We start from the raw sequence: 23,581 nt of genomic DNA, 5'->3' as shown, positions 1-23,581 counted from the left end.
CCATTGAGGCAAATGGAAGCTTCTTCATTGACTACTTATTTTGTATATCTCGGGTTTGAAGCACCTCCTCTAGGTCTTTCTAGGGTGCTAAGTAAACATGAAAGGGCTCTCACCTCCCTCCTCTCATCCATCTCACCCATTCTGAGAAAGGCCTTACCGTGTAATTGGGGTTTCCTGGCTGGATACGTAGTTCGGCCAAAATCCAAATGCCATTAGTGAGCTTCAGGGATTGGTACAGCATGTCCTGCCCTTCCACATTCCTCTTGGCAATAGTATAAACATTGTTGTTTTGCAACTTACTGGAAACAGTGTCTAGAAATACAGATTCAAAATCCAACACCTTCAGTTAAAATCTCAAACAAATGTACGCTCTCTTCTCACATCCTTATGAGCCATGTGTGTTCAGTTCCCTGACAGGTACTGTCACATGGACATGTGTACATTTCAGAAGCCATTCTCCCACACAATAGCAAAAAGTGAAGAACAGGTTCATGACTTTTCTGCCTATCAGATTCCAGGACTGAAAACAGAATAAGGTACACCTATGGATTAGTGCAAGTTACCTTTGGAGATTATGAAATTGGTGGGCCTAAGGAGTTGGCAATCTCAAATTAGGTGCTAGATAGGTAAAGAAGACTCTGAAGAGGACAAAGACAGAAATGAGTGTGCGGGTATGCCATAGTGACTGTCATGTTGGTATTTGTTTCTGGATGCTCGTTCCAGATCAATGGGGACACACAGACTGATGACCACATCCATAGTGCTACTTCCCAAGTCATTACTACTTCATTGTGAGCCACTCGGGCCTCAACTGCCAGGATCGGGAAGGGCCCAGAGCTGCAGAAGTCAACTGCAAATCAAATTTATTAACCTAGATGTTTAAGACTTTTTTTTTTTTTCAAAGCAGGCAAAAATGATTTCTTGGCCGGGCGCGGTGGCTCACGCTTGTAATCCCAGCACTTTGGGAGGCCGAGGCGGGTGGATCACGAGGTCAGGAGATCGAGACCACAGTGAAACCCCGTCTCTACTAAAAATACAAAAAATTAGCCGGGCGTGGTGGCGGGCGCCTGTAGTCCCAGCTACTCGGAGAGGCTGAGGCAGGAGAATGGCGTGAACCCGGGAGGCGGAGCTTGCAGTGAGCCGAGATCGCGCCACTGCACTCCAGCCTGGGTGAGAGAGCGAGACTCCGTCTCAAAAAAAAAAAAAAAAAAAAAAAAAAAAATGATTTCTTAAGCCTTTAGGGAATACTATGCCTCGAAAATAATAACGAAACAAACTGTCTCAACCACAGATTTTGAGAAAGACTGAAGCTGTGCAAGGTGATTGCTGCTAGATCCTAAGATCCCAGCTGCTGCTGCTGGTCATGACAGAAGTTTTCATAGTCACCAACTCAGGGTAAGAATGGGTTGGTGTTTTAGCTCTTCCTCATGACTACAGTTTCAAAAAGGACATAACGTTCCAGAATTAAAGGTTATTTCTCTCTTTATGAGATGTTGCTGTATCAGAGAAAGAGAAACTTTAAGAATAGAGATGACAAGCACTGCTTCTTTGTTGACTGTTTATTATATTCATTTCTGAAGAGAGCATTCAAATTACTCATGCCTACTTCAAGAACTAAATTCTCCCCACATAAAAATCTGTCATATTCTATTGTGCTCTCTGGGAAAAGGTTGCCATGATGGATGGTCTTTCTACCCTTCTAAATGGTAAGCTCTCTGAACAAAGGGAACCTGGAGTTTTTCATCACTGTGTTTCCCACGTTATCTGCGATACAACAGGTACCTTTCATCAGTATCTGCTCTGATAGGTGTTGGAGATGCCAATATTTACATAATACCATAGACATAGATGTGAACTACTTTTGCAGGTAGCTCTCACCCTGATGTCTTTCTCGCACATTCAAACCACTGACAGCTCAGGAGAGGAGGCACTAAGACTCCTTTCATGAGACATTTTTACCACACTTAGTTATTACTTAGCTTTTCCCCTTTTATTTCCAAGGTTTTCACTAACACCAAGCAGAGTAGTTAAGAAATGGCTCTATTTGAGGAACCAAAAAATGTATCTCAGAGTACTTATATGCAATATTGCTGGAAGAAGGGGCCTCAATATGCCCTTTTAATCACCTTGTGGGGGATGAGGCAGTTCTGGCTGCCACCCTGGTTCCCATAATGAAGGGCTCTTGCAGCTTTGACTGGGTTGCTAGGCAACATCATCAGCTAGGGTTTGGCTAATGCCTTTTGACACGATTGTCTTGAACAAGGGGCTCGCTTTAAGTTGTAAAAATCATTCCTAACTTTCCAGGCCCTTGCCCATTTCCCAGGAAACCCAAAAACACACAAAGTAGGAGCCGTTGTTGAACAGCCACCTTGTTGCATAGGCACAAATACATTCTAGCGTATATATGTGGCAAGGGCCAGATTCCTACAGAAATAATCATGAAATATTCTCAATTATTTCACCACCTATGTAAGAGATGACAGGCTAAGAAACTCTGTCTCTCTCTCTCTTATTCTCACTCTTCTAGAATTAGAAAACATGCCAAACAGCCAGGAAGAATAAGCAAGTTGAATGGATGTAACTTTAATACATTTGGAAGCATTCTGGCCAGCAACCTGACTCTGTTCCTAATGAATGATTGCACTGTGATTTTTATCAGAAGACTAGAGAGAGGGTTCCATAACATTAGTATGTGTGATTCGATTTTTATACATTTTAGATATTAGGTTTGAGTTTGAAGATTTATGGATTGCAGAATGATCAGATTCTGCTAAATGTATGATGAATGGCAAGGGAAGCCAGATATAAGGAGGCTTCCTGGTCAGACTGGGATAGAATTCTTGACAAGATATCATAGTTTTTAATTTTTTAAAACACATTTGACCTTCTGGGAAACATGATGGAATCTTATAGTTGTGAGACTTTGATAATGAGAATGTAATGCAATATTGTTTCACTGTGTGCTGATGATATCATCTGAGGCATAAGACACTGAGATTTATCCCAAAGCATAGAATAAAAAAAGATGGTCAAATATAGCTACCCTTCCTTCAAGATATGATTTCTTTTCTTTTTCCTTCCTTGCTTTCTCTCTCTCTCGACAGGGTCTTTCTATGTTGCCCAGACTGGAGTGCAGTGGCATGATCATGGCTCACTGCAGTCTCGACCTCCCAGGCTCACATTATCCTCCTGCCTCAGGCTCCCAAAGTGTGGGATTACAGGTGTGAGCCACTGAGCCCAGCCAAGATAAGATTTCTTATGGTTCATCTGTATCCTTCCACAAATTTGGCGTTTTGAATCTGGGGCCTGAACTCTTAGAAGGTGTCGATGTGATCTTCCTTCCTTTATCTTTCTACTTTAGCTAAGGTCACACATCCTCTGACAGCAACAAGGGTGAAGGAGGTACTCATATTAGAGAGTGGGAATGGGGGAATTTACATCTGAGGCCCTGCTGTGGTATTTATTAGCAAGTTCAAAACCACTATGACTGCTGAAAAGAATGCTTTTTACCATTTAAGCAACCAAATTACAGTTAGGTGCTAGCTGGAAGAGTGTTTCCATTTTTGAAATATTCCAAAGGAAGGGGAGAGCCACAACAAAACAATGAAACAGAATTGACCCTTACCTAGCCCCCATGCTGGAACAAATATTTGTCTCTCATTACAGTACCTAACTAATGAAAATAGATATATTAAGTCTCTGAGCTTTTCTTAATATTATAAACACTTAATTTAAAAAACAGGTTTGTAGAACTGTTCGTCACAAAGATTCCTTTCCAGATACGGCTGGAGATGCAACTACTTCTTGAGCACTTAAGACAGTAGTCCCAGATACCTATTAACCCCAAATGCAGCTGTAATGGTAAGATGTAAAACAGATTCATACAGATCTCCCAACATCCACAGAAATGATCGGTGCTAGAAAGGAGAGACTTGTTAGCAGCTTTCTGATCTAACATTTTCTAGTACTTACACAATTAGCGGCATCATAAGCACTCCCACCATACACTTTTCTCTTAAGATCTGATTAATTATTAAGACTTGGGAAGAGGGTCTCTTTCTTTATTCTCTAGAAAGACATGAAAGAGCAAAGTAAAGCTCAGTGCTAAGTTGGTAAGTCCTTTAAGCCTGTGACTTCCTGTAGCCCTCAGAGTGTTAGTTCCATCTGTCAAATGTCTATGCTAGCACAGAAAAGCTATTTAAAGCGTTGATGCTATTGTGATTAGGGCAGATCAGCTGGAAAGGATGGTATTTTTAGCTCTCAGCTAGACCCAGGGTGTTGAATCAGAAGGCACTAAAGCCAAAAACGTTCATGTTAATAGAGCCCTCGAGACTGGAAGGAAATCTAAAGGCCAGGGCACTCCAGACCTGGGGGTGGACTCAAAGGAAGAGCTGGAAAGGATTAGTTGCAGGAAGTCGTCTTGCAAGACTAGCAGTGATTTAATGTGGGAAAATGATGGCCTTGGACTCCTGGAGAAAATGAAATGGCTGTTTTCCCCTAAGTTTCATGTGCGGCATGGCCACAGAGCAGTGTATCACTGGAATCTGATTCATTGGTATTTGGAGCACCTACAGCATGGAGCAACTGGCGTGAGGCCATGACAGAATTGATCCAAACTGAATTTGCTCTGAGAAACGACATCAAAGGGCACAGCCCCACTAGGAGTAATGCCAGACACTTCCCCTTTGATAAGATCACAAAAACATGCCGAGGTGCAATAAGAGTTCAAAACTCCAGTCTAAAAGCAGGAGGATTTTTTCTTTTTGTTATTTTGACAGACCAAAGTCCTCAATCACCCAAATTTCTATTTTCTTTTTTGAACAACCATGTCCCTTTCATACTGAACATGTCTGAAACAAAACCTGCTTTCCAATCACTCTGGTCTATCTCTGCTCTCTCTTGGAGAGTGTTTTCCAGATCATGTTCAAGGAATACTGGTGGTCCACATGATGTTACTAATAAGTATTTTGTGATTTTAAATTCCCAGGCCAAATAAGTTCAGTTAACACTGAGTTAAATAGGTTTCTTCAATATAGCACTTCTCAGAACTTTTAGTCTGCTAACATGCAATGGCAATTTCTAGGTGAAGCCTAGCATATGCTGTATTTTTCAACTTTCATGGATAACAAAACGCTTTTTTTCTTTTTTTTTTTTTGAGACGGAGGCTCGCTCTGTCACCCAGGCTGGAGTGCAGTGGCGCGATCTTGGCTCACTGCAAGCTCCTCCTCCTGGATCCAAGCCGATTCTCCTGCCTCAGCCTCCCAAGTAGCTGGGACCGCAGGTGTCCACCACCACGCCCGGCTAATTTTTTGTATTTTTAGTAGAGACGGGGTTTCACCATGTTAGCCAGGATGGTCTTGATCTCCTGACCTCGTGATCTGCCCACCTCGGCCTCCCAAAGTGCTGGGATTACAGACGTGAGCCACTGTGCCCGGCCCAAAACCCTTTTGCTTAAGGGAAAAGTGTTCTGAGGAACATGCTATTTGAAATGTTGCCATTGAACCAACTCCCACAAAGGTGAATATAACCAGGGGCCTGGTCTCTTCCTAGCTGGGTACAGAGGTGGCTCCTCTAACAGGATCCACCAGTGAGCCTCAAAGTGAGGGACAGATGACACTGTCATCTTCTTCAAATATGACACAAAATGAAACAAATCAATTATTGAATTAATTGAAACAATTAATTATAATGATGGAAATTACAGAAGACCATGCTTCAAACACCTCTCCAAGAGCTCCAGAGACGTGAAACAATTATCAGAGGCAAACATCTGTCTGAAGTTTCTATATGCAAAGATGCCTGTCTGAATGTCTTTTATTCTGAGGGTTCCAGGAGGGCTTCAGTCCCCTGAATGCCTCAGAGAGGGCCTATAGGAGCATCACGTTTAAAAGAGGTATCACAGGAAGAAGCTGATCACTATGATGTTGGATTTCAAAAGCCCTATAAGATTCATCTGAACACAGAAGACGAATATTACATAGAGCCATAAAAAACTAAAATTAAAAACAAAAAGCTGGGCTGGGTGCAGTGGCTCATGCCTGTAATCCCAGCACTTTGGGAGGCCAAGGCAGGCGGATCACGAGGTCAGGAGATCAAGACCATCCTGGCTAACAGGGTGAAACCCCGTCTCCGCCAAAAAAATACAAAAAAATTAGCCGGGTGTGGTGGCGGGTGCCTGTAGTTCCAGCTACTTCGGAGGCTGAGGCAGAAGAATGGCATGAACCCAGGAGGCAGAGCTTGCAGTGAGCCGAGATCGCACCACTGCACTCCAGCCTGGGCAACAGAGCGAGACTCCATCTTGGGCCGGGGAGCTGGCAGGGTGGGGGGAAGCTGGAATGAGAAGGCATTATTTTGTGTTTTTTTTTTTTTTTTTTTTGCTTTCTGTACTGCCGTGTTGCCTCCTTTCCCCAGTGCTATGCTCCAGCTGCAACGGGAGGATGGCAATGTGTTGGAAATCCCTTATGAGAACCACCAATGTATGCAGGAGTAAATGAGGGGTAAATGAGGAAAGAGGAGGTACCGACCAAGCACCAAGGCTCACTTTCATTCAAACTCACAAAGCCTAGTACTAACTTCAAAAGAGAGAGAAAGAAAGAGCTCTAAAGAGAAACAGCAACAATGAAACAAAGGCAGGACTCTAAATAACTTAGTGCTCCTTTCATTCCTGAGAAATCCTTCAGAGAAACACAGCCCAAGGGACTAATAGCTGCTATTGTTTCTCTTCTTGGGATACCCCTTTCATGTTCCTTTACAGTGATAAAGTTAACTACGAAAGAGTACGGAGCTCTTTAACGGTGATTAAAGAGGTTAGTATCATCATATGAAAGCTGGCACAGGGCAGTGCAGTAAAAGTTTACCAACTAGGCTTTTTTTTCTTTTATAGAGACGGGGTCTCACTATGTTGTCCAGGCTGGTCTTGAACTGGACTCAAGAGATCCTTCCATCTTGGCCTCCCAAAGTGCTGGGATTACTGGTATGAGCCACCATGCTTAGCCCAACGAGGCTTTCACTAATGATGATACATTATTTAATTATAACCACAGGGTTCTAAGTACAGAATCTAAGAAAGAAAGTCAACCTTCCTCCAATACCAAAAATTGATATAAAAGAAGAAAATGGTCCTTTCAATTACTAAGGGAGTGCATGTTCTCAAGTGCCACTTCAGTTTTTGATTATTAGGATGTTTAAGTAACAGAACTAACACATCTTTAGTGAAGAACTGGATAGATGGGTCAATTCTAGCTTGTTTCTTAAATGTTAGCTTGTAAGTAATCTAGTACCTACATCAAAACATACCATGTTTTTAAACAGAGGTTTGCAAAGTAATGTATCTACCATATATACCCACTAGAAACATAGTAGATATGGGGGAGGATAAAAGGGTAGGCAAAAGAAAGATTAAAATTTCAAATATCTAATTTGATTTACTAAGATGAAACTGAAATTTAGAGTATATTACTCACCAGCATTTAAATGACATTCCTTAATCTGAAACTGAAGTTCATTTTCATTGGGAATGTCCTTCCATGTTGCAAGGAAGACCTGGCGCTCTGTATGGGAAAGCAGAGGGGAAGGATGGATGTGCATAAGCTGTCAGTATTCTGATTTTCGATGCCTTGCATCATTTTTCCTTTGGCATGCTGGCTCTTGCAATACAGCTAGCAGCAGGCTGGGACTGGAGCCAATGCTGAGCTCTGCAAAAGTGCTATACTTCAGATCAATTAATCCGTCATCAGTAACACTAGGATAATTGGAAAAGAGTCTATATCTAGGGTTTCATTTTGGTTCCCTTGTTTTCCTATTTTGGTGACTTATGACCTTTCTGAGCCTTAATTTCTTTATCTATAATTACATCTGTTCTGCCTACTCCAAGAGCTATTGTGAGAATCAAATCAATTAAGTGCCAACATAGTTTAATATGCACCAATATAAGCCAGTTTTATTAGATTGTGATTCATAAATAAGGGAAGAGAGAAATGTCAATAGGCATATCGGGAGTTCTGATGGTTTATTACAAATTACTGAATTCTTAGCTTGAGGCAGTATGAACTTAGTACAGAGTAAAGTGCTAAATTTACATGTATTATCTCATGAAATAATTATAAAAAGTATTTACACTGAAAATTTGGAAACGGAAGTTCCAAAAAGTTTATCACCTTGACCAGTCACACAGCAAATAAACAGCAGAGCTGAGATTCAAATCCATATTTACCTGGTCCCCAAACCTCTTACTCTGTATCCTGGGGTGACTGGATTATTCGGATATTGGGCACTGTGATTTAGAGACCAATGGCAGAGCAAGAACAATTGTGACACAGGAGAATAAATAATGAGCAATTATTAAGAGCTTTAGAATATCCTTACCCCAATTTTTTAACCTCAAAATAATTCAAAACTTCTGGGGCTATGCTCTGCCTGACATGCAGAGGAAGGGCAAAGGTATATTCAGCAGGATAGGCAGGAACGTACTTACCCATTTTGCCATCTTCTACAAAAAGCACATTGAGTGGGACGAGGCAGCTGAAGTAGAAGACATCGATATTGTTTTTCACAGCCACCTGCCAGGAAAGCAACAAGGTAAAATGAGGACATCACAAGGAGCCAGGTAGGAGGAAAAGAACAGCGCTGTGTCTAGAAATAGGCCTCCCTATTTCCTTCCTCTTTCGGTCAGTGCAGGTCTCCCCAAATCAAGACAAACTGGCTCATATACTGCAAAGCACACCCTTACTTACTCCATTGTCATAGAACTGTGACAACCTGCAACTCTACCCCCTTCCAGAAGGCCTGTCTTCAAGGCACAACTTGTATAACACGAATAATCTAGTCTGTGATTTTTTTTCTCTATGATTAATAGTAGCTGCTACCACTTATTAAGTTACCTATTAATGATATTATTTCTAACTCACATTATAACGATCTTAAACAAAGTAGATATCATTCCCCTCTCATTTCGCAGATAATGAAACTGCAGTTTAGAAAGACTAAGTAACATCCAGAGTCATGTAGCTAGTACACAGAAGAATTAGGATTCAAACAGAAACTTGACGCTAAACCTTGATTTTTATTTTTCCCCACAATAACTAGTGCCATACTACCTCTTATTTTTTATTTTTTTAAATATCAGTTTTAAAGTTGTTTCTTTTATAAAACCTTATTTCCCAGGTCTTATGGTTGGAAAAAGCTTGTTGGGCCCAACACTGGTAAACCTGATGACTATAAGAACAAAAAACCTTTAAGCGAGCAAATAAATAAATTTTCTTCTCACAATACAAACTTCTCAACTATGATTCTACCATAGCCTGCTTAACTCAGAGCATGCTGTTTTTTTTTGTTGTTTTTTTTTAAAGCTACAGTAAGTACTTTTATTCAGGGCAACACTGATTGGTATATACATTCAGGAACAGGCAGATTGCACAGTAGCACATTATAAGGTCCTTATACTGTAAGAAGAGGGAGTAGGAGGAGACTTGCTCTAAGTCACCACCTCCCACTGGTTTCTGTCACTAATGACTTTCCTATCTATGCTTGTAGCGCTGTAGGAAAACATTTATCTGAGCAAGTTCTATGATCAGTAACTATACCTGTTTCTTTCTCATTTTGCTCTAAAAACATAAAGTTAAAAAGTGCTTATCTAGTATACTATTCTCACTCTCTGCCTTTTATGGCAAATGTCTACACTTCAACAGCATACTGACCTCTTAGAACTGTGGCTATGAGATCCAAATATCCTCTTTCTAAACTACTTCCAGTCCTTCTACATTTAGTATCAACTTACCTTCCTTATTTTAAATGGTGCCTGTATTCCCTTCTCCATAATATTTGTGTTCTCTCTCCCAGAAGTGTCCATCCAATTATTTTCCTTGCTTTTAACCTGTCAACTAACAAGGCTAGGAGTTTGTGACCTATATACAACATGGCCTGATGCCCAAAATGCTGAGATAGGATTCTCAAAAAGCTTGAATCTGGTGAATTTAAGCAGAGTAATGTCAGGAAAGAGGAACTAAAGGCATTCTTTAGGATGTACTAGAGCATGGGTGGGTGCAGTGGCTCACGCCTGTAATCCCAGCACTTTGGGAGGATGAGGCAGGCAGACCACTTGAGGTCAGGAGTTCGAGATCAGCCTAGCCAACGTGGAGAAACCCCGTCTCTACCAAAAATACAAAAATTAGCTGCGCGCGGAGGCGCGTGGCTGTAGTCCCAGCTACTCAGGAGGCTGAGGTGGGAAAACAGCTTGAACTTGGGAGGTGGAGGCTGCAATGAGCTGAGATAGGGCCACTGCACTCCTGCCTGGGTGACAAAGCAAGACTCTGTCAAAAAAAAAAAAAAAAAAGGAAAGCCAGGCACGGTGGCTCACGCCTGTAATCCCAGCACTTTGGGAGGCTGAGGCAAGCAGATCACGAGGTCAGGAGACTGAGACCATCCTGGCCAACATGGTGAAACCCTGTCTCTACTAAAATACAAAAAATTAGCCAGGTGTGGTGGCACACGCCTGGAGTCCCAGCTACTTAGGAGGCTGAGGCAGGAGAATCGCTTGAACCCAGGAGGCAAGGATGCAGTGAGCCGAAATCGTGTCACTGCACTCCAGCCTGGTGACAGAGCAAGACTCCATCTCAACAAAAAAAAACAAAACAACAACAACAACAACAAGGGATGTACTACAGCACTACTGTCAAAGATTTACGCCAGCCGTGGGCTTCCGGGAAAGAGTATTTTCTAACTCACCTGGTACTTGGCAGATAAGAGAGGAGAACTCTTATTTCAAATAAGGGCAGCAAGAAGACCTTGAGACAGCGCTAGGCTCTGTAAAGAACATTTAGAAGTGAAAACTGGGGCCAGGTGCGGTGGCTCATGCCTGTAATCCCAGCACTTTGGGAAGCTGAGGCAGGCAGATCACCTGAGGTCAGGAGTTCGAGACCAACCTGGCCAGATGGTGAAACCCCATCTCTACTAAAAATATGAAAAAAAAAAAAATTAGCTGGGCGTGGTGGCGGGCACCTGTAATCCCAGCTACTTGGGAGGCTGAGGCAGGAGAATCACTTGAACACAGGAGGCAGAGGTTGCAGTGAGCCGAGATTGTGCCATTGCACTCTGGCCTGGGTGACAAGAGCGAACTGTCTCAAAAAAAAAAAAAAAAAAGTGAAAACTGGGGTGATGGGGGTAGGCTAATGGTGGGTCATGTAAAGGTCTCATGTGAAATGCAAGTGATTATCTTTGACTATAAAGTAGTATCCCCATTCTCTAGAGGATAATATTAGTGGTTCTTAACTGAAGACCTGTATCAGAATCATCTGGAAAGGCTTTTCAAAACAGATGCCAGGCCCTACCCTACATGAAATAATTATAATCTCTGAATCTGGGACCTTGCATAAATATTCGGGAAAAAGTTCCCAGGAAGATCAACTGGATAAGCAATTAATTTAGAACATTGTTATCTAAGAAGTCTGAATGGGTTTGTAAACATCTTGTTCTTCCAAAAGAATCCTTATGCCAATAGGAGCCTTTTAACAATGGAAAGGACACGAAATGGTCCTCTAGGTAAGTGGTGCTAAACTGTTCTGCACTGTAGACCCTTTGGACAAACAGAGGAAAGCCACTGACTCTCTTGCTGAAAAATGTACACACAACATTTTGCCACAGAATTTCGGGAGTTTTGGGACACCCTGAGGGCTTTCCTGGGACTTCTACTGTAGAACAATTTTCTGAGGAGCTAGGATACCCACACATCAGAAGCGGCAGATACAGAGGTTCAGAGCATGGACTTGGGAGCCAGAACACCTGATTTCAAATTCTGACTCTGACAGTTTCCTGTCTGTAAAATGTAGATCACAAAGTACTGAATTCATGGGGTTGTTATGAGGATAATGAGTTAACATTTGCACAGCACAGTGAACAGCCTTGGCTCATAAGTACTGTAGTAAGTGTCTGTTCAAAAAAGAAAAATTCGGCTGGGCACAGTGCCTCACGCCTGTAATCCCAGCAGGCGTGAACCACCATGTGAGCCTTGGGAAGCTGAGGCAGGCGGATTACCTGAGGTGAGGAGTTTGAGACCAGCCTGGCCAACATGGCAAAATTCCATCTCTACTAAAAATGCAAAAATTAGCTGGGCGTGGTGGCATGCACCTGTAGTCCCAGCTACTCAGGAGGCTGAAGTGGGAGAATCAGTTGAACCCAGGAGGCAGAGGCTGCAGTGAGCAGAGATTGTGCCACTGCACTCCAGCCTGGGCAACAGAGCAAGGCTCCATTTCAAAAAAATAAAAAATAAAAAATAAATTCACTCTGCTTTCACCATCTCCTGTTTTACCTTTTTTACTCAGAATCCTAATTAAGGATAACAACATTAGACTTATCTGAAATCTTACATATGCTCAGATTTAGTACTACTATTATGTTAAAAAAGAGATTAGAAGAGATTTTTTAAAAGGCTTATCGGCAGATTGTTAGCTTAATGATTCCTTTTGCTACTGCCTTGGTAAATTATCATCTCTTTATAGGATCAACTACATAGGTCATTCACTGGGGGAAGCAGTTCATCGCTTTTACATTAGCTTTTCAAAATCTGTATTTGGCAGCTCTCATATTTTCACTCTAGGTTAGAACTGGGTTCATTTCAAGAATATAGGCTTCCCCAGATCTGACTCCAGACTACCTCTCCAGCCTATTTCCTTAACTTCAACCACATCAAAATTACTTCTTATTCCCCAAACACTGAAAATCACAGCTTTGTACCTTTTTTGTATGTTATTCTTTCTTTTTTCTTTTTTTGAGACGGAGTCTGGCTCTGTCTCCCAGGCTGAAGTGCAATGGCGCGATCTCGGCTCACTGCAACCTCCGCCTCCCAGGTTCAAGCAATTCTCCTGCCTCAGCCTCCTGAGTAGCTGGGATTACAGGCATGTGCCACCACGCCCAGCAAATTTTTGTATTTTTAGTAGAGACGGGGTTTCACCATGTTGGTCAGGCTGGTCTTGAACTCCTGACCTCGTGATCTGCCCACCTCAGCCTCCCAAAGTGCTGGGATTACAGGCGTGAGCCACCGCACTCAGCCTATATGTTGTTCTTTCTGCTTAATATTTTCTTCTCCTTAAGCTTAGCACTGTCTGGAAAATACCTACTTAACCTTAAGGTTCAGTTCAAGTTTAACACTTCCCAGAAAGCTCTAACACCTCCCCACAGCACCCAACGCATACAATTCTATGATAGCATATAATAATGGCTTACTTCTGGCTCACCTATAATACAATGAGCTCCTTGAGTGCAGGGTCTGTCTCTCATCTTCGCTAGCATATTGACTACCTCAATAAATATTTGTTGCATGAAAATAAGGGGAAGATGTTGAACAAATAAAAATGAAATACTGTGTTTCTCAACATTTTTTCTACCTCCACATCATTCATATACATAACAGAATCCCATCAGTAACATCTCTCATTAGGCACACTGATTCTCAATGAGGCAGGAATGGGGGGATGGGATGATGTATGGGTTCTTTTGGTTTCAAATCACTGATTTAAATAATATCTACATGCTAAGAAAGGATAACACAGGTAGTGGATCACAACCCAAAGAATGCTAGGTTCTCCAAGGATATGCCAATCATATTTTGGGTGTTAAAAAAGAACCAAGGGAAAAACACAGTACGAAGCCAGTTTAATTCCAATCCTGATGCTGATTGCTCTTAAATATAACTAAATCAGCCTTAAAGAGCATGACATTGTTGTTGGAGGGAGATAGGAAAAGAGAAAGACAGTTTCTTGTTTTCTTATTTGAAAATTCACGATCCCAACAGGTATAGATAGTAGGAAGATATAATCCAGACAAGTTTCTAAACTATTTTCCAAAAGCTATAACATCATGCCTAGATTGCTTGAGGGAAATCAATGATCACATATATATCCAACTGCCTACTTAATATCTTCACTTGGATAATAGGTTGCTCAAAAGGAATATGTCTAAAACTGAACTCTTTTTAAAAAAATTTAACTTTTATTTCAAGTTCAGGGGTACATGTGCAGGTTTGTTACATGGGTAAACTTGTGTCATCAGAGTTTGCTGTACAGCTTATTTTATCACCCAGCTATTAAGCCTAGTACCCATTAGTTATTTTTCCTGATCCTCTCCCTTCGCCCACCCTCCACCCTCTAGCAGACCCCAGTGTGTGCTATTCCCCTCTTTGTGTCCATGTGTTCTCATCATTTAGCTCCCACTTATAAGTCAGAACATGTGGTATTTGGTTTTATGTTCCTGTGTTAGTTTGCTAAGGATAATAGCCTCCAGCTCCATCCATGCCCCTGCAAAGGACATGATCTCATTCTTTTTTTTATGGGTGCATAGTATTCCATGGTATACATGTACCACATTTTATTTATCCAGTCTGTCACTGATGGGCATTTAGGTTGATGCCATGTCTTTGCTATTGTGAATAGTGCTGCAATGAACATATGTGTGCATGTGTCTTTATGATAGAATGATTTATATTCTTTTGGGTATATATCCAATAATGGGATTGCTGGGTCGAGTGGTATTTCCATTTTTAGGTCTTTTTTTTTTTTGAGACGGAGTCTCGCTCTGTCACCCAGGCTGGAGTGCAGTGGCGCAATCTTGGCTCACTGCAAGCTCCGCCTCCCAGGTTCACACCATTCTTCTGCCTCAGCCTAGCTGGGACTACAGGCGCTGGCCACCACGCCCGGCTAATTTTGTGTATTTTTAGTAGAGACGGGGTTTCACCGTGTTGGCCAGGATGGTCTCGATCTCCTGACCTCGTGATCCGCCCGCCTCGGCCTCCTAAAGTGCTGGGATTACAGGCGTGAGCCACTGTGCCCGGCCCATTTTTAGGTCTTTGAGGAATCACCACTGTCTTCCACAAGGGTTGAATTAATTTACATGCTCATCAATAGTATATAAGCATTGTGTTTTTCTCTACAACCTCACCAGCATCTGTTATTTTTTTAAATTTTTTTAGTAATAGGCATTCCAACTGGTGTGAGATAGTATCTCATTGGGGTAAAACCAAACGCTTAATCTCCCCTCCCCACCTCCAAATACAACCTCCTGCTGTCTTTCCAAACTCGGTAACTACTGTGGGATTCTGCAAAGCCTTTAACAGTCTCTCTGCCTCTCCACTAGTCTTCCAGCCACATCCCCCTATACCCTCCCTTCACAGCACCTAGCTTCCCCAGTATATGCTCAACATAGCAGCCAGAGTGATCTTAAAATGTAGGTCAGCTCATAAATATTTCTCTGCTAAAACCTTTCCATCTCACTCAGAATAAAAAGCAAAGTTGCAATTGCCTATAATCCAACTCCTCCACCCTCTCTGAGGTCGTGCTAATACTCTCCTCCTTGCTAGCTCTACTCCAGCTGCAGGAGCCTGTTGTTCTTTCCTTGCACATAGCAGGTACACTCCTACTTCATGGCTTTTTGCATTTGCTGTTTCTTCTGTCTACAATGCTCTTCCTCCAGAAATCCATGATTCTTTCCCTGTCTCCTTTGAGTCTTTGCTTTAACCAAATATTATCTTTTCAGATAGGTCTTCCATGACCAACATATTTTTGTAAAACTGTACCACCCAACCTCCAACTCCAGTTTATATTTTTCCACTGTCCCAATACTTCTTTCATATTTTTCCACTGTCCTCCCTACCATCTGATATACTATGTATTGTACTGATTCGCTGGTTCATTGCCTGTCCCCATGCCACATACCCCACTTGTGGTAGAATATAAATTCCATGAGGGAAAGAATTCCTGGCTTCTATTTGTCACAATATTCTCAGTTTCTAGAATAGTGACTGGCACAGAATAGGTGCTGAGTAAGAATAACAGTTGTAAAATAAACTATACAAAGTTTCTGACCTCACTTGGCTTTACATAATAATGAACTTAAAAGTTCTATGGGGCTTGATGCAGTGGCTCACTCCTGTAATCCCAGCACTATGGGAGGCCAAAGGGGGAGGGAGGATCACTTAAGGCCAGGAGTTCCAGACAAGCTTGGGCAACCTAAGTGAGACCTTGTCTCTACCAAAACAAAACAAAACAAAACAAAACAAAACAAAACAAAACAAAACAAAAAAAGCCGAGTGCAGTGGCATGAGCCTTTGGTCATGAGTAACTGTTACTCAGGAGGCTGAAGCAGGAGGATAAGAGGATAGGAGGATAGGGGTCCAGGAGTTCAAAGTTACAGTGAGCTATGACTGCACCACTGTACTCCAGCCTGGGTAACAGAGTGAGATCCCGTCTCACAAACAAACAAACAAAGTTCCAAAAGCACAGTATTTCTCACATTTTTCTAGTGTATTTCCCTTAACAGAAGAGGAAAGAATGGACACATACTGGGAAAGAGGCAGGGGGATGGGTCAAGATTAGGGGTATAATAGGAAGTAGACTATCATAAGAACAAAATATCTTTGAAGTTCCATGCTAAATCCCATAATATACCCATATATGTTTTAATATATTTCTCTCTTTACCTTTGAATAAAACTGATGCTCTAGGAAAATGTGCTATTGTGTATTCTTTAGCTTCAAGTATCCCTAGCTTGGTGGGTCATGACCAATTGCTAGTTCTTAAAATTAACTAAGTGGGTTCAAACTGGCATTAAAAAAATAAAATGAAAAATATCACAGTGCATCTCATGAAGAGTAAGTAATGTTTCCTGAAACTGTTTAGTTTTATGTATTGTGTGTGTGTATACACTACGTAAAATACATTTCTTACTGTAAGTTGCAGTCAAAAAAGTATAAAAGCCACAATACACACACACTAAAGCAAGCAGTGAGAAAATGGGTTCAATGAGTGAAGGAAGAGAATGCACACCTCAGCTTCTGCTTTGAGAATGCCCAAAGCAGATCACAGATAGTACCAAGAAGATTACCTAATCCTCTGTTTCCTTGGTATGTCATGTGCAACATGTGACCATAACAATATTAACTTGCTTTTTAGGGACATCAGTAGGAAAGCAAACAGAAATTATAAGGCACTTTGAAAACATAAAAGCGAGCTATAAATGCTTAATAATAACAATGATTGTTTAAAATTACTTTAAGTGGCTGCTAAGGAAAGAGCAACCTGTCAGCTTCAGCCTGTAACCAGCAATTAGTTTCTTTCCATGAAGCCTGCTGCAGGAGCTACAATCTCGACACCTGGAGATGAACAGGCTAAATTAATATTCTAACCTTGTACCAGTATACTCAAAAGTACTATAAAAAGGTACAACATGAACTCAGTCTGAACTCTGGCAAATGAGGCCTCTTACCCCACCTCTCACCACAGGTAACCAAAGGAGGCACTGCCACAAGGAAAACCAAGTGAAACAGTACAGGGCTCGCCTTTGAGATTATATCATCTGCTCTTCCATAACGTCACTTGTGACCTTTCCACATTTCTGAAGAATTATTTTTTTCTTTTATTCCTTTTCTCCTTTTAGCTTTTGGAAAGATTATATGCAGGCTGGTCCAAGCTAGGACCAGGCAGTGACGTCAACCATCTCCAGTTCTCTGAGGAATGATGATTCAGATGTGTTTTAAGTACCACACAACCTAGTCAACAGATCCTAGGGGAGTGGCTCTGAGTGACAGGTTTTTAATGGTACTTACTCCAACTGTGTGATATATGTCATCTGAGACTCAAGCAGAAGTGGCCCTTTCTGCTAGGTGCTGGAGTTAAATTAACACGTAGTTCTGCATTTCTAATCAATGCCAAAAGATATTTACCATCTTAAGTTTATTTTATTTATTTTAATTTCTTTTTTGATACAGGGTCTTGCTCTGTCACCCAGGCTGGAGTGTGGAGGCATGATCACAGCTCACTGCAGCCTTGACCTCCTGGGCTCAAGTGATCCTCCCATCTCAGCCTCGTGAGTAGCTGAAACTACATGCGTGTGCCACCATGCTTGGCTAACTCTGTTATTTTTGTAGACACGAGTCTACATACTAGAATAGACTAGACATACTAGTCTTACTATGTTGCCCAGGCAAGTCTCAAACTCCTGGACCCCAAGCGATCCTCCCACCTCGACCTCCCAAAGTGCTGGGATTACACAGGCATGAGCCACTGTGCTTGGTGATCCAAAGTTTAAATAGGATTTCAAACTCTATTGACCAATAAATTATCTGGGAATTCTCAGAGACCCTGACAAAACAGAAAGGTCTATTTATAATATTAGACAATATTTGATAGAGTTAAAAACATAGCAGAAAGAGTAATGAACACAGGAAATGTCAATTGACTTTCCTTCCAGTGCTAATTCCATTTTAAACTGGACAGCGTCTTTAGTTCACTTCCAAGGCTAGGATTCAAACAAGAACTCTCTTCCCGTATTCTTTCTTAGTCCACCCAACAGATCAGGGGGATTATGTGATAGCTGAGGAGGCCTCAAATGGTACCAAACTGCTGTTCATCCTGAGTATAAAGCCATACTGATTTATTCTCAGGAGACATTAGGACATTGTTCGTTAAGAGTATGTGGACAGTGGAACCCTTTATATAGGGAAAATTTGACAGATTAGGCAGTGGTTCCATGTCCCTAATACGCACTTCAGCGTTTGAAGTTTCCATATTTAAACAGTTCTCAGAACCAGAAATGAAAGCTTTGAACAGAGCCTCCAGATGATCTCTAAAATTGCAAATCCTCTAGTAGCACATATAATTATTGGGCTTTAAAAAGGCAATGAGCTCTTAAGAGCCAATCTCTCTTAGTAAAGCCTTGATTCGAAAGGAAGCCAACAGAAACCAAAAGACACTGAAACTGAAATACTATGACTTCTCCTGTAGTCCCCATTCTGCTATGAGATCTGCTTAATCTCAATCTCAACAAACTCTCAAATAATTTAGACCATAAATTAGAAATTAAATATCCAGAACACTAAAGATTCTATAAAGATTGTAAAGTGGTATGAATAGACACTGCTTTAAAAGACTTTGGATTAAACCGTCAAAATCACCATTTGGGCAGGAGTAAATTAGAATGACGAACCTTCAGGGCTGTCAAACGGGAGAAGTCCAAAGCACAGCAAGGTCAGAACTACTCAAATCAAATTCTGTTAACTATTTTGCAACTGAAATAGATTCTCAAGTACTGCTTTAAAAGAGAATCCCCCACCCCGCCTCTGTAAAGCCATTTGGAAAAAGGGTGAATAGGTCACAACTTTCATGAAAGACTACCTTTGTGGAGGGTAGAAAAAGTAGCCCACCCATAGCCATCACTGCAGCCATCTAAACTGTGGAGGCCAGGCACGGCTCACACCTGTCTGTGATCCCAGCAATTTGGGAGGCCAAGGCAGGAAGACTGCTTGAGCCCAGGAGTTTGAGACCAGCCTGGGCAACATGGTGAGATTTCATCTTTACAAAAATAAAAATAAAAAGTTAGCCAAGTGTGGTGGTGCACACCTACAGTTCCAGCTACTGGTCAGGTTGAGGTGAGGCAATTGCTTGAGTCTGGGAGGTTGAGGCTGCAGTGAGCTGTTATCACGCCACTGCACTCCTGCCTGGGAGACAGTGTGAGAATGCTGTCTCCAAAAAAAAAAAAAAAAAAACACCCTCAAAGTCCCAACACAAAATCCAGTGCAGCTGGGTGGTTCATTTTTTAAGTCTCATTGAGTGAAAAAAATTTATTTCCAAAATTGAGTTTCAGTTCATGGGTCTCAGTCTTTTCACTCCTTATCACACCGATTTCCCACCAAAGTAAACGTTCTAATAGCAAGTAAAGAAAAACCTGATATTGAAAAGTGCTAGACGACTACCCTTTTTTAAAAACTTTTTTTTCCATTTAAAGGCAAAAGACTGTTTTGAGTATCTGAAAAAATTGTTTTCTTAAAAGCAAAGAGAAATAATGAATATCTATTGCTAAAAGACAACTTTTTTGCCCTAGCTTTTGAGATGGAGTCTTGCTCTGTCACCCAGGCTGGAGTGCAGTGGTGGGATCTCGGCTCACTGCAGCCTCTGACTCCTGGGTTTGTGTGATTTTCCTGTCTCAGCCTCCCAAGTAGCTGGGACTACAGGCACATGCCACTACACCCAGCTAATTTTTGTATTTTTGGTAGAGATGCGGTTTTGCCATGTTGGCCAGGCTGGTCTTGAACTCCTGACCTCAAGTGATCCGCCGCCTCAGCCTCCCAAAGTGCTGGGATTACAGGCGGGAGCCACCGCGTCGGGCGGCACTTGCTTTTAAAGTTTGCCTCCTTACACCTTTGTGTCTATCAGGATTAGGAAAAAGACAGGCTTCTTTCTGTTTTCACAGTAAAAAGGGCTTGCTCAGCACCATTTCCTGTCGGGCATCTAAATGATTTCAGTTTTCCCTGAGGCTCCAAAACACTTGTAAGAGCATCCTTGAACTTCATCATTTACTCTGATTTTGAGCTTCCAAATTTACTCTAGAAATATTAAATTAACCAAAATAGTCTAAGGCTCTTTAGAATAATAATTTAATAGTCTCATGGTGGCAATTTTAAAGAGACATACAGACATAAGTTAGCAACAGAAAAAATTCCCAAAATGTGAGCACAGTTAACATGTGCTATGTTCCTAGTCATCTCCAGTTTTGAAAATAGGGTCCATTAATGTGCTGTGATCTTGCCTTTCCTAATATCAAGGAAGCAACAGCTTCTAATATTTGCTCTGCCTACTTGAGAGAAAATGAATTTGTAATTACAGTCTTCAGATTAAACTTGGGACCAGCACCAGACCAGATAGAAGCGTATTGTATCAGAGTCAGAGGATAGAATGCAAGGCTGCTGAGAAACAACAGGCAGAGGCTGTGTTTAGGGATCCTCTGTTTGTTAAGATGAAGGGATAGCCTTGCTTAGTTTGGTTCAAGAACTAGATGAATCTGATGCTGGTTAATACTTTCTTAAATGAAAGCAAAAAGACTCATTCAATAACAAATATTTATCTAGCACCTACTGTGTGGCAGACATTGCTCCAGGCACTGGGAGACATAGCGGGGGGGGGGGGGGGGGGGGGGGGGGGGAACATAGACAAAAACTGCTGTTCCTTTGGAATTTGCATTCTAGTAGGAGAGGGGCAGGAGGTGGTAATAAATAATTAAGTAGTAATTAAAATATAATGAAATGCTATGGGGTAAAAATAAGGGAGATTGGTAGTACTGGGAGTGAAGTGAGAAAATCTTTTATTAAAAAGGTACTATTTAGCCAGGCGTGCGGTGGCTCAGGCCTGTAATCCCAGCACTTTGGAAGGCTGAGGTGGGCAGATCACTTGAGGTTAGTTGTTTGAGACCAGCCTGGCCAACATGACAAAACTCCTGTCTCCAATAAAAATATAAAATTAGCCGGGTGTGGTGGCGGGCACCCGTAATCAGCTACTTGGGAGGCTGAACCTGGGAGGCGAAGGTTGCAGTGAGCCAAGATGGCACCACTGCATTCCAGCCTGGGCAACAGAGTGAGACTTAAAAAAAAAAAAAAAAAAAAAAAAAAAGAACTTATTCCTTCTATCTAACTGTATGTTTGTAGCCATTAACCTACTTCTCTTCATTCCCCTCACCTCCCATCCTCTGGTAACTATCATTCTATTCTCTTTTTTGGGTACTACTTTAGTAAAAACCTAAAGTAAGTAAGTAAGCTACACAGATATGGAGACTGGGAGAAGGCACATTCCAGACAAGGACAATAGTCAATTAAAAGGTCATGAGGTGGCAGCATACCCTATTCTAAGATCAGTGAGGAGACCAGAATGGCTATAGTGAAGCGGAGGAGTAGCAGATGAAGTCAATGATGAAAGGAGGGAAGGAAAGGCATAGCTAGATCACCCAAGGTCTTGGAGACCTTTGGTAGGATTTTGCCTTTTCTGCTTAGAAACTATTAATGCAAGTTCTTCCAGGTGGGCAGATGAAAGTTGCTTAATTCTTGCTATACCACTGGCTGGTTATACTCATGGTTACCTGAGTTCAACAGTAAACCCTACTTGGCAAATAGCTCAGGTTGTCCCTCAGCCCCACCCCACCCCCGCTATTAACATAAATAGTATTCAAAGATGAGACAACGGCAACCAAGGGCACATCAGCCAGTACATGTAGCTGTGTAGCTATCATTAAAGGGAAAAGGAAAGACTGGTGCCTTTCGGCTTATCTGTCAGGCAGGCTGAAAGGCCTGTGAAATTATTGCTGGCTGTTTCTGGCAACTGAAACTATGTAGAGTAATTCTGTTGTAGGCTGCTAGAAGTAGAGAGGATTACGGGCCAATAAAAAAGATTGGTCAGAATAGTATCACAGGGAGGTTATACACTGGCAGAAAGCAGTCACATATACATTTGCTATAAGTTAGATATCTGAGTATAACAGGTAACTTACCTGAGGGTTACTTGAGTGGAAGAGGCCAGTGGTATAGCAAGAATTAAGCAACTTTCACCACTATGTGAAAGTCACTGACATAGGTATGCCAGTGACATACCTATGTCACTGGCAGCTGTGTGCCTCACAGGGAACCCAGGGTCAAGGGAAAATCATGCTAAGATACACTGCATCTGTTCCTACTCCTGGGTAGCTTCCTCATTTTGTAAGTTTTATAAGTTAAATAAAATAAATCCAGAACTTATAGCAAATGTACATGTGACTGCTTTCTGCCAATGTATAATCCACCTGTGATACTATATTGATCAACCCAGTTACTCTTCAGAAATCTTACTGGCCCCTAATCCTCTCCTCTTCTAGCAGCCTACAACAGAATTACTCTATATAGTTCCAGTTGCCAGAAACAGTCAGCAATAATTTCACAGGCCTTTCAGCCTGCCTGACAGATAAGCCGAAAGGGACCAGTCTTTCTTTTTCCCTTTAATGATAGCTACACAGCTACATGTACTGGCTGATATGCCCTTGGTTGCTGCTGTCTCATCTTTGAATATTGTTTATGTTAATAGTCAGGGGTGGGAAGAGCGGGGCGGAGGGACAACTTGAGCTATTATTTGCTATGTAGGGCTTACTGGGTTTTTGTTTTGTTTTGTTTTTGTTTTTGAGATGAAGTCTTGCTCTGTTCCCCAGGCTGGAGTGCAATAGCACAATCTCGGCTCACTGCAACCTCCACCTCCTGGGTTCAAGCGATTCTCCTGTCTCAACCTCCTGAGTAGCTGGAATTACAGGCGTGCGCCACCATGCCCAGCTAACTTTTTTGTATTTTTGTAGAGACAGAGCTTTGCCATGTTGGCCAGGCTGGTCTCGAACTCCTGACCTCAAGTGATCCACCTGCCTCGACCTCCCAAAGTGCTGGGATTACAGGCGTGAGCCTGTAAAACTTTAAAAATACATTTAGGCCGGGTGTGGTGGCTCATGCCTGTAATCCCAGCACTTTGGGAGGCCAAGGCAGGTGGATGGCTGGAACCGAGGAGTTCAAGACCAGCCTGGGAAACACAGCCAGACCTCAACTCTACAAAAAAAAAAAAAAAAAAAAAAATCAGCTAGGTGTGATGGCATGCACCTGTATTCCCAGCTACTTGGGAGGCTAAGGTGGGAGGATCACTTGAGTCCAGGAGGTTGAGGATGCAGTGAGCTATGTTTGTGCCCCTGAACTCCAATTTGAGAAGTTGAGCAAGACCCTGACTGAAAAAAACAAACAAAAACATTTAATACATACTGTACTGAATCA

At 41.9% G+C, this 23,581-nt stretch overlaps 1 protein-coding gene across 11 annotated transcripts in view; it reads right to left on the bottom strand.

Annotated features, from left to right (window-relative positions):
- The window catches only part of AP2B1 (adaptor related protein complex 2 subunit beta 1), a 142,204-nt gene that overhangs the window by 6,496 nt on the left and 112,127 nt on the right, over nucleotides 1-23,581 (bottom strand). For all 11 annotated transcript variants that reach the window (XM_055258827.2, XM_055258832.2, XM_063628561.1 and 8 more), the window contains 3 exons: nucleotides 8,474-8,558; nucleotides 7,464-7,550; nucleotides 158-312 (listed from right to left, as the gene is read on the bottom strand). In XM_055258827.2, coding sequence (XP_055114802.1) covers nucleotides 158-312; nucleotides 7,464-7,550; nucleotides 8,474-8,558 — 327 coding nt within the window. The remainder of the gene's footprint in view (nucleotides 1-157; nucleotides 313-7,463; nucleotides 7,551-8,473; nucleotides 8,559-23,581) is intronic.

The sequence above is a fragment of the Symphalangus syndactylus genome, chromosome 20, assembly GCF_028878055.3.
Source record: "Symphalangus syndactylus isolate Jambi chromosome 20, NHGRI_mSymSyn1-v2.1_pri, whole genome shotgun sequence".
Taxonomy (NCBI): domain Eukaryota; kingdom Metazoa; phylum Chordata; class Mammalia; order Primates; family Hylobatidae; genus Symphalangus; species Symphalangus syndactylus.
Note: the sequence above shows the minus strand (reverse complement) of the source record. Positions and strands in the feature narration are given on the sequence as shown.